The sequence below is a fragment of the Lacerta agilis genome, chromosome 3 (genome assembly GCF_009819535.1).
Source record: "Lacerta agilis isolate rLacAgi1 chromosome 3, rLacAgi1.pri, whole genome shotgun sequence".
NCBI classification, from domain to species: Eukaryota; Metazoa; Chordata; class Lepidosauria; order Squamata; family Lacertidae; genus Lacerta; species Lacerta agilis.
The window spans coordinates 60132131-60143896 of NC_046314.1; the positions used below are offsets into that span (position 1 = coordinate 60132131).

An 11766-nucleotide genomic window follows, 5' to 3' on the forward strand; every position below is an offset into this window, starting at 1 on the left:
GCCTGTTCCCCTGCCAAACAGCTTGTGCCATTAGACATTCCTCCTCAGTGCTGAGCCTGTATCTTATTTCCTGTTATTTCTAACAATGGATTTTAGTTCTGCCCTTTTGAATGACAGGGAATAAGCCTGTTCCATCTCATGCATGACAGCCTTCAAAATATTTGAAGACAGCTCCCCTTCAGGATAAACATTCCCAGCTATTTAAAGTGTTTTTCATAGGACTTGGTTCTGGACCTCTCACAGTCCTTTGGACACACTCCAATTTGTCAATGTCCTTCTTAAAAGGTGGCACCCATAACTGAGCACAGCACTCCAGATTTGAAAGAAGCGTAAGATCCTTCCTAAGTTCTTTGCGTCCTGCAGTCTGTTTACATCTGCGGCCAGCCAAATGCCTCTGGGGTGCTAACAAGCAGGGCACAAAGGCAACCATTGGCTCCTGTTTCTCCCCTGTATCACTTGGGATTCAAAAATGCACTTCCTCTAACTAGGGAAGCTCCATTTAGATATGGTGACTGGTGGCCATGTTTCTCCGTGCAGTTGTCAAGAGTCAGTGTGGTGTTGGACTATGACCTGGAAGATCAGGGTTTGAATCCCCCCTCAGCCATGAAGCTCACTGGGTGACATCAAGCTAGTCACTATCTCTAAGCCTAACTTACCTTGCCGGATTGTTTAAAGGAGAAGGAAGAACTATGTACACCACCTTGAGATCCTTGGAGGAAAAGGTGGTATATAAATGAAGAATGAAATAAGATAAGCCCTCTTTAATCCTTTCTCAGCAATTTCCACACATTATTTATGTGTGATATGGAAACGTGTATGTGTGCGTATATTAAGAGATGCTTCACCTACAAAGAAAAAATTAAGAATGGGATTGCTACAACATAAGCACAGCCACACAGGAGCAGCAGTTCATTCCCATCATCTGTGGTTAATCAGTGGTCCAGAGAAGGACACTGCAGACCATGGGCAGCCAGCAGGGTGCCTTCCTGATGCTGTGGGACTTGAATGCCCATCAGCCTCAGGCAGTGGGACCAGTGATGGATGGGAATTCTGGAGAGCACACCTGCTGCACAGGACCAGGTTCACCTCCTACGCATGGGATGGGACCCCTTCCCCTTGCAGTCAAGAAATGATCCAGTGCACTGAGCCTTTAGGGAGGCAGAACTCTAATCCAGCCCTTCTTGGTGGGTAACCTTACATCTGAGCCAACAGACTAAGTTCAAAGGCCTGCTCAGATGGCCATCCCAGCAGAGCATCCGTGCCTTTAACAAGGGCCAGAAATTCACCTAATAAAGTGTTTTTCTATACCACAGGAAAATTATTCACCCATTGGACCGTCTGGCTCTCGTAGAACTATGAAAGACAGGAGACGCCGACCAGGACAAAGGTAGACTCATAGAATTGTGGAATTGGAAGGGACCCAAAGGATCTTCTAGTCCAGCCCTCTTCTGAAGTATCCTAGGTGTGGGTTAGATGTGAAAGAATCTTTCTCTTCCTCCCCTCTCCCTTCAGTCTTTTGTGGCTGGCAGTGACTTTCTTCTTCTCTGTGTCTCTCTGTACAGTTCTGCCAGAATAAGTTCCTGCATTGCAGGGGGTTGGACTAGATGACTTTCGTGGTCCCTTCCCACTCTACAGTTCTATGACTCTATGACTGACTGACTGACTGACTGACTGACTGATTGATTGATTGATTGATTGTGTGTGTGTGTCTTTCTCTCTCCCCGTGCCTCCTCTTCCGCCTGCCCCTCGCCTCGCCTTACCTGTCGGCGCTGAGGGCAGTGAGCGTGAAGACAGAGACGCCCACCGAGGTGAGCTGGATGGCCGGCAGCAGCTTGCAGCCCACCTCGCCGAAGAGCCAGTCCTCTAGGAAGAAGCGCGAGGCGTCGACAGGCACGCAGGTGAGCAGCAGCAGCAGGTCGCCGGCGGCTAAGCTGGAGATGAAGATGTTGGGCACGCTGCGCACGGCGCTTCTGCCCACGAAGATCTTCAGCAGGGTTGCGTTGCCCAGCAAGCCCACCGTCATGATCAGCAGGTACAGCGAGGGCACCACGCAGCGGATGATGAAGAGCGCCCGGGCTTGCTGCGACAAGGGCAGCCGCTCCAACACCTGGCCCAGAGTCGGGTCCACCTCGCCGCTGCCGTTGCCCTCCGCCGTCAGGTTGCCCCAGGCGGACGCGCTGCTGCCCAGCCCCGTCCAGCTGAGCGACATAGCCTCGCCCGTCGAAGGAGCAGGGCTCTCTCCGGGTTCCCAGACTTCTGCGCCTTCCCGCACCCCCAGACGGACAGGCACAGGGCGATGCGCTCAAAGGCAAACCTGTCTCTTCTTCCAGTCCAGGAGTGCCCAGGTTTTGGACAACCCAGACGACCGTCGGGGCAAGCTTTCCTGGGATGCTTCTGCAGAAGGAAGTCCCTCCGGAGTCCCAAAGGCTTTCTGTTCAAGTAAGTGCTGTTTAAGTAGGATCTGAGTCAAGAAATCGGTATCCAGTCTGTTGGGTCTTCTGCGAGGTGAAGCAGGCGAAAAGAGTCGCGCGATTCTGCTGGGCGATGCTGGCAGATCCTCTTTCTAGGAAAGCCTGGACGACTCTGCTCCTCTCTCCGGAGCGTGGAGCAGCTGAGGTTGGACAGCTCCTGCCCGGCAGAAACCGGGCTCGATTTCCCCTGCTTTCCGCGTAATACCAGCCCTTTATACGCGCGAAGGTCCGCCTCCGCAAGGAGGAGCGAACAGTTAGAGAAAAGCCACCAACTTGGTGTCTTGGCGCTGAATGGAGGGGGCGGCTCTCCTCCTTTGCATGGCACCCAAGTTAAAGACAGAGGCTTTCCCCGCGACAGGGACGGGGGTAGTGACCGTAGGAGGCTGCGGCTCCGAAAGGTTTTCCAACCTGCTGGACTTGTCTGGTCGAGTTTATGGACTCAGGTGTAACGGGCTGGCACGTCTAAGGCTGCAGCCCTTCTAGGCTCACTTCCCTGGGAGTAAGCCCTAGTGAACTCAGCAGACGTGGACAGCTCCGATCCTATGCATACTGCCTTTGGATTGACTTCTGAGTCAGCCTGCATAGGGCTGGGCTGCAAAGCTCTGTAGGAATGTTCCTTGAAGCCCCAAGCTGGCAGACACAAGAGTGCCGGGGACTGAGAGCGTCCGGGGGCGGCCAAGGAAATGGAGCTGTCCGTCTCTTGGTGCTGAAAATTACTCCGGAGCAGCTCCCCGTCTTAGCTTTCAACTACAGGGTCATTATAGAATCATAGAACTGGAAGGAACCCCGAGGGCCATCTCAGCTGCACCCTGGAATATGCTTTTGGAAGTAAACCCCCCATTTGGAGTAAACATGGCTAGGATCAAACTGCGAGCCATCTGCATGACACTCCGAGATCTTGCTGTTTTCCTGAACTTCCTTGACAGTAGTCTTTCCAGTCTTCGCGATGTGTGTGTGAGCAAAGTATTGCCAGCTGTAGGACTAATGCTGTGTGACCACAAGCAGCATAAGGGGAGGTCATCACGTTTCTTAAACATACGTCGGCGCAATCCTATACATTCCTATTCCGAAGTATAGCCCATTAAGTTCAATGGGGCATTGCTCCCAGATGAATGAATGGCTTTAGGATTGCACCGCATGTGTTAAAGCGTCTTCTCCCTCCCCCCCCTCGTTCTCTGCAGACAGGAACAGATTTGTCATAATGAAATACACACGGATTTGATTTCCACACATGCAAGCAATCAATAACTCTCACCCTGTGTGTGTTTTTGTGTGTTACGGGTGAAGGAGATGATAAGACATTGTTTCCAACAGAAAGAAGTGGGCCGCTGAATTGGTGTTTCTTACCTGGGAGTAAGACACATTAGACTCAATGGGACTTACTTCTGAGTTAATATCCTTTAGGATTGCTTGGTCAGGTCGTAGCGCTGCCGAAAAACTCCAGCCCCGCTCTGGCGCCGGAGCTGTCGAAATGGTGAGAGAGCAGAGGAACGGGGAGAAAAGAAGAGCGGACAGAACCTCCAAGCCAAGAAAATGATTTTAATTACACGCCCGTTTTGATTACTCACTTCTGCTTACTAGGTGTACCCAGGCGGCTGCCAAAAATCGCACTTTTCGTTCGTTTTATAATATTAATCATCCCAGCGATGCCACATCCCCGTGCAGTGTTATTTTTAAGCCAAAGAGAGGCCGAGAGAAAATTCCCTTCCATGGTCAGGAGGACGGAGGTTTCAGTGCAACATCAAACCACATCCTCCTAAGCACGATTTGGAGGGGTCTCGCGTTGCCATCGGCATGATTGCTGCATTGCGTATACTTTTCTACCTCCAAGGAGCCGCAAGTAGCCACATGAACACCATACAGTTGTGCGAGGCAATGGAGATTGAGAGGTGCCGATTCCCTGAGAGACGCGGGCCTCGCTCTCGCTGCAGTGCGGCACAGGACTTGCCCCACCTCTCGTGTAGTTAAGGTTAAAGCAAACGCCGGGCCCCGTGACCCTCCAGATGTTGTTGGGCTACAGGCAGCCTGCCTGGCCAATGGGCAGGGGGGATGCGAGTCATAGTCCGAACACTTGGAGGGCCGCGGCGCGAAGTCCTCACCTTTTCCATCACAGTGTGTTGTTTCCAGGGTTTAAATCACCAGGACTTCGGGACTTCTTCTCCCAGAATTTGGGTTGTGTGGAGACTATGCATGCTCCGAGGCCGTCTTTCTTTCTTTCTTTCTTTCTTTCTTTCTTTCTTTCTTTCTTTCTTTCTTTTCCTCCCTCCCTCTTCTACTTTTTTACTGTCAAAGGAGCGGTATCCCTGGCACCGGGGGGGGGGGGAGGCTGCAGCGGAGGTATCTCGATATCTCACTATAGCAACTCAGGAGAGTGAAGTAAGTGAGCCAAGCAGCACACCTGAGGTTAGTGAGGCCACTGGGGATATGAGGCCACAAGGAAGCCAATCCTGTCGGGTGGGGGGCAATGTCGTGTTGCAATGAAAAGGAAGATGTAGTAGGGGGTTAATCGTACTATGAAAGTGGGGGGGGGGGCGAGCGCCACGCACAAAATCACACCTTACCAACTATGGAAGCGTCTGCATAGTGTTGTATATTCTTATACAATAAGAAAGCAATCCTGGAACCCCATGGCGAAAGATAGACAGACCGATGAAAAATAGATGATAGATAGGTAATAGATAGATAGACAGATAGATATAGACATATACTTCTGTTTCTTCTTTGCTGCTATTTTTTATTGCTACTTGTTGGCCTTTTCCTGGTTTTGCGCTGACCTTTGGTTTTAAGCCAATAAATTACTGAATTGAAGTGGTGCATTAATCGGCTGGCACTCTCTTCGAAGAGACGCTGCTGCCTGGGACACAGCTCATGGAAATTCATACTTTACTGCTGGAGAACCGAGAGGCCGGAGCTTCCCTGAGGCCTCAGGATGCCTCTCGCCAGGGTCCCGCAGGGTCCCTCATCCTTCCTCCTTCTTTGAGCAAACTCCCCTTGCCCAGGGATGCTGCTCTCCTTAGAGAAAAGCTGCACACCCATCCTCAGCTAATGCGTGTCTTCATTCCATCCCATTATCTTATGATAATCAGAGTGACTGGAAGAGTTAAAAGACTTCGAACCTCCGTCTATCCATTTCGAACCTATAACCGTTGCTTTCGAACTTCTTATAGATTTTAACATCTAACTTAATGGGTCCTCAAGGACTCCTGGGTTGTAGGAAGCCGCGGCAGAGTCCTCCTTTGTTATTCCCTCCGAGTCCCACCCGCGGTGCCTCCTCAGCCTGCATGGCTCACAGGCTTGCTGGGACTTCTAGTCTATATCTGGAGGGAGCCCGGCTGACGAAAGCTGTCCTAACAGATCCCTTTGGACGCTTTGATCCCCCCTTTCGTGCCCATCTGGAATTGTAGGAGCTGCTTTTTAAGAGAAGCTAGATGGTCCTGGCTGTTGATGAAAGTGTAGTGAGAGACGCGCGCTTCCTTCTTGACGCGTCTGGGTCCGGCTGCGCAACTATGAGCGTCCCGGGAGAGCCGAAGCCACCACGCACTGGGCGGCGGGATCCTCCGGCCTGGACGGCTGCCAGGCTGGATCTCCCTTTCCCTGCCTGCCTGCCTGCCCCTCTCCCTCCCTCTCCGTTTCGCTCCCTTTGGGCGAGGCGCGAGCGTCCTCTGGGCGGGGGATAGCCGCCCCTGGAGCTCTTCCCTCGGGCAAGAGCGCATTTCCCCTCCAGGATGATCGCGACGCGCCTCCCCGGACGGTCGCCGCGGAGCAGCAGGCAGGCGCCTGGATGGGGCCCCCTAACAACGCCACGCCGGGGCTGCGGCTGGTACGTATCTGATCTCGCGTCTCCCCTGTCCTACCTGCTTCCGAGATTTCGCTTCCAGGGGCGGAAGGGGAAAGGGAAGTAGCCTGGGGGAGGAAGAGGGACTGGGCGGCCTCCACCCGACAGAGAGCAAAGAGGGCTTAGGAGAGGTTGCTGTGAGGTCCTGTGTGGTCTGAGGCCTCGATGGAGGGAAGGAAGACCAAGATCTGAACAGGGTCAAAGCAGGTAAGGGAGCTAAGGCGACGTTTAGGCCTATTTTATTTTATTTTATTTTATTTATACCCTGCCCATCTGGCTGGGTTTCCCCAGCCACTCTTGGCAGCTCTCAACAGAAACAACAACAACAACAACATTAATAATAATAATAAAGCGACAAAACATCAAACATTAAAAACTTCCCTAAGCAGGGCTGCCTTCAGATGTCTTCTAAAAGTCAGATAGTTTATTTCCTTGACATCTGATGGGAGGGCATTCCACAGGGCGGGTGCCACTACCAAGAAGGCCCTCTGCCTGTATGGCCTTCCCACCAGCTTTCAGGAAAGTTATCCTATCAAAGCAGCCTACAAGTACCGGTAATCTTCAATGGCATATTCAGTTTGGTAATGAGGGGAGGTGGTCATAGATCTCAAGAACCATGTTGAGGTTTACAGAATATGATGCCACCTGGGAGGTGAAGGAGATATTTGAAAAGGAATCATGGCAAGTCAGTTCAGAGGGCTGGGAGAAATTGCTTTCCCTGTTGCTTGAAATTCGTTTCAAACTACAATCCTGATGGCATCGCACATTACTAATCTTTCATATGGTAAGCTGCCTGTAAGGGGGTGGGTGGGGAGGAAGCTAATACATTTAGTATTAATAATAACAATTCAATACTAATACTAATACTACCAATACTAGCTGAGACGTTTTCATCCTCAATTTTGCCCGGAATGTGTTGCAAGACACATGTAGTTTCTGGAAGCTTTTTTCTTCTGTCTTCTGGAGCGCTTCCAAATGAGTCTGTCTGCTCAGCCTTTGCCAGTGCACATGGGGTGCTTTCAGGAACAGTGCGGGTGGCACCAGCCCAAAATAAAGTCTGCTTGAAAATTAAATTAAATATTAACTCTCCCGGGCTATCTCTTTTTCAGGGCACTGCACTAGCTCCTGCTGTTTCTGCTATGTTACATTAACGGTGGGCAAAGCAGGCATCTGGACAGGCCCTAGGAGCCAAGCCAGGAGGGTCATGTGTTTCTAGCACAACAAGGGGATTCCGTGGCCAGTTGCACGTTCTCCATCCTATTGTGTCACCGGCTGCTAGTTTATGGGGTTTGGGTGAAGGTTTTTGCTGACAACGTTCAGTGGGGATTATTGGGCAGGCCACATGTACACAGCCTTTGTTTGGGCCTTTTCTTCTCCCTCCCTGAAAGTGTAAGGTTAATTGGGGCCCCAGAGATAAAAAAAAAATTATAATTGTGCAGTGACAAGAGTTTTTCATAGGAAAGGTCAGGAGAGAGTAATAGCATCAGAATGAGCCTGAGGACTGCAAATTGGCAATGAGGCGTAGGGATTATACCACAATTGCACTAGGAGAACATCTTACAAGACATGTCTTTAAATTACATCAAGAACTTCTATGAAGGATGTGTAAGTATGGATGGGATAAGAAGTGCTAGAGAAAGAATAACAATCTCATTATGAGGACAGGTTTCCAGGGTTGGTCGCAAACAATTTATGAGCTACAGAGGTTCAAAACAACATCCCCAGCATACAAAATGGCATTTTTCTTCAGAGAAAGCATGTTTTATTACTAGCATTTCCCTCTTGCTCTGCAGCAAGTCTTACGAATGCTGCATATAAGCTGACACTACTTTTAAGACTAAATAAGAGTTGATTTTAATGATACCATTGTATTTGTTGCATCAGTAAGTGATCAGAACTGTATGTGAAACACTGTATGGCTGGTCTGTATGTGTGGAACAGCTAGATGTATGAAGGTTGCCAGTTTCTGAAGTTGCATACTGGAATTAGGAATGGATGGATCTGGAGTACATAGATGTTGTCCCCAGTGTGATGAGTCACAGGTTACTGGAGGGGGAAGGGAAGCATTATAAAATAATCCCTTAGATGAAATCTCTGTGAAGGGAGCCTTCTACAGCATGGCCGTACGTGTGTTGGCCAGGGTCCAAAAAAAAGCCTCCCAATAGGCATCTGATGCAGTCAGAAAGGGACTGTGATTGGAAGAGAAAATCAGTTGACATTTACTGTAAGAGAGGCTCTTCAGACCTCACCTCTTATGTGGAAATGCCCCCTTCAAATCATTGCTGGCCTTAGATTGACTTGAGTCAATGGAGTCAATGAAACTGACAGTGTATTTTCTCACTGACTCAGTTTTACTGGGTAACACAGCTTTCAGATTAATGTTTGGTGAAGGGTGTGCATAAAGTGTCTGCAATTCTGAACAAAATATATTATATAGATATACATTATTAAGATACATCTTGAATACTAAAAATGCTTTTGATTCCTACCTGCTCCCCATTCTTTCCTACTTAACCTCCATGTGATTCTTTACAGCTTAGGCCTCCAACAGTGGTCGGTCAATTCCACACACTCTTCTTTGGCTCAGTCCGAATGTTTTTCCTTGGTGTTTTGGGTTTTGCGGTCTACGGCAATGAAGCCTTACACTTCAGCTGTGAGCCAGACAAGAGGGACATTAATCTATTCTGTTACAACCAATTCAGACCTATAACCCCACCGGTAAGTCTTCTTTTCTCTTGTAAAAGGTAGGATGTAGCCTATGACAGTAGTGAAAATGTCCCTGAAAGATTTAAGGACATCCGAGTGAAGTTGTAGGCTGAGATGGTAGCATTTTGAGCAGTGCTATTTCAGACTGCAGACAGGCAATTGAGAGTGTAAGTGGTGACATGCTAGACCAGCATAAAGGCCTATCCAGTCCAACTTCCTGTTCTCAGAATGGCCAATCGGAATGCCCACAAGCAGAACATGAATGCAAGAGCAGTTTCCCATTTGTGATCACCAGCAACTGGTATTCAGAGGCATATTGCCTTCAGCGTTGGAGCCACTGATGGCCTTACCATCTACAAATTTGTCTTAAGTCTATTTTAAATCTGTCCAATTTTGTGGCCATCATTGCATCTGGGGGTAGCAAATTCCATAGTTTAACCATGTGCTGTGCTTTGTCTGTCCTGAAATTCTCAACTTTCATTGCATTTTGTGAATGCTCTTGAGTAGGAAGAATGGGAATGAGCAGGGGTGCACACCTGTTATGTCTGCTGAAACTGACCCTTTCCCTGCACTGTTCTCTACATCTTAGCTCAGATGTTTACATATGCTCTGTTAGAGGCAGATTTAGGGCAGTATAAGTGTGGGAGCACTGGACACACAGCAGAAAAGGACACCTTCTGAAGGAGACTGATAAGCACTTCCCAGGCTCCGGGAAGGAAGAGTACTGGCTCTGACGTGGTCCTAGAGTCCTCCTTCCTCCTTCCCAAAGCTGGGCAAGCACTTGTTGTTAGTATAATACCATCCATGTGCATTGCGCTTTCCAAAATTGGAAGACAAATCCATGCTCCAAAGAGCTTACAATCAAGAAAACAGCACAAAAGAAGCTAAGGGACATAAGAGCTGCCTTATACTAAATCAGAAAACGGATCTACCTAGCTCAGTATTGTTGACATTGACTGGTGGAAACTCTCCAGTGTTTCAGGGAGGGAATCTTCCCCAGCCCTACCTGGGCATGCCAGCAATTGAAACTTTGAGGCATTCACTCTGCCTCAAAGGAAGGTCACTGAAATGGAGGCAAAGCCAAGCATGGAAAAGTAAATTAATTGAAGCAGCTGGTATATGAAAGCAACAAGTGAAGTATTTATACGAACAAAACCAATCGTGCAAGTGCCAAAATATACTGCATTAAAACTGACTCACAGAACAGTCCACCACTATGCCAGCACATCTGCCATATTCTATAGCCTCTCAGTTGCCTTATCATGAAAATAATAATAATAATGTATTATTTGTACCCCGCCCATCTAGCTGGGTCTCCCCAGCCACTCTGGGCGGCTTCCAACAAATATTAAAATACATTAAATATATAGGGTTGTGCCCTTAGTTTTTAGTTTCAGTTTTTAGGAAGCTTAACAGTGACTCTTTAATGAGAAGGTGTGGTGGTAACTTATCAACCACTACCAATGTTCCCAGCAACATGAGGTGCTAGCAACAACATAGGGTGTGTTATTTGGTACACGCTTCATTCTTTAGGCAAAAGATGTGGTTCAAAAAGTATTGCCTGCTGTCCTTGCCTGAATTAAATATCTGCCCCGGAACATGGCACATGGAAGGGAGTTTCCAAAGGTAGAAAGTCAGAAAACTAACAATTTCCTTTTGGTTTTATCATTAAATTGATAAACATGAAATACTAATGAACCAGCCGAAAGGAAAAACATTTGGAGCAAAGGATAACAGTGATTTTTCATATGAATGCTATTTTTAAAGTAGTATTTTAAGATTATCTATGTCCTCTGATAAACAAAAGCAGTCACGAGACATTCTGGTTGATGTCTGTTATCAGGTAGCACAATATAGTGATAAATGATTTGACAGCCAAGTTTCTGCTACACTTTAGGTATTCTGGGCTTTACAGCTAGTGACCGTACTGGTACCTGGAGCCATTTTCCACCTTTATGCTGCATGTAAAAGCATCGCTCAGGAAGATATCCTCCAAAGACCTGCCTACACCGTTTTTTATATTCTTTCTGTTCTGTTAAGGATCATCCTTGAAGTTGTGGGCTTTTGGCTTCAGAGTCAGCTCTTTGGTTTCCAAGTGAATCCGCTCTACAGATGTGATGCAGGAGCCTTTGATAAAAAGTTTAATATTACCAGATGCATGGTACCAGAACACTTTGAAAAGACTATCTTCCTTATTGCTATGTACACATTTACTGTGATTACTATTATGTTGTGTATTGCAGAGATTTTTGAGATCTTGTGTAGAAGGTTGGGCTTCTTTAATAGTCAGTAACTACAATGTTATAATGAATTATTTCTATTTGTTTATCATCACATTTCTGTACAAAGAGCAGAGCTATCCATTTGAAACAAAAATTACTTTCTTTAAATAACAAAGTCAAGTTGCATCTTAAAAATATTATTTAAATATCAGCAAACTTCTACAGGGAATTCTTCGTTATGACTTTTTAAACTCATAAATTTCATATATATATATATAAAATCTCTCTCTCTCTCTCTCTCTCTCTCTCACACACACACAGAAAACGAAAGTATGCAGCACCTTAACTTGTAGCATGTGTACCCAGAAATAAACCCTGCTGGGCTTACTACCTTGTCTAAGTCTGCAATCCTAAGAATACTTATCTGGAACTGGAACTTTTCATGGAACTCAGTGGGATTTGTTCCCAAGTAAACAGGCATAATGTTGTGAATGTGAATGTTTCGGACAGAGGTTATCAATGTGGATGCATG

The 11766-nt window shown here is 47.5% G+C and overlaps 1 protein-coding gene across 1 annotated transcript; it reads left to right on the forward strand.

Annotated features, from left to right (window-relative positions):
• The first annotated feature begins 7447 nt into the window (after nucleotides 1-7447).
• Nucleotides 7448-11447, forward strand: GJE1 (gap junction protein epsilon 1). The gene is made up of 3 exons (XM_033145517.1): nucleotides 7448-7911; nucleotides 8842-9024; nucleotides 10910-11447. The coding sequence occupies exons 1-3, from the start codon at nucleotides 7873-7875 to the stop codon at nucleotides 11303-11305; spliced, it is 618 nt and encodes a 205-aa protein (XP_033001408.1). The 5' UTR covers nucleotides 7448-7872; the 3' UTR covers nucleotides 11306-11447.
• The last annotated feature ends 319 nt before the right edge of the window (nucleotides 11448-11766 follow it).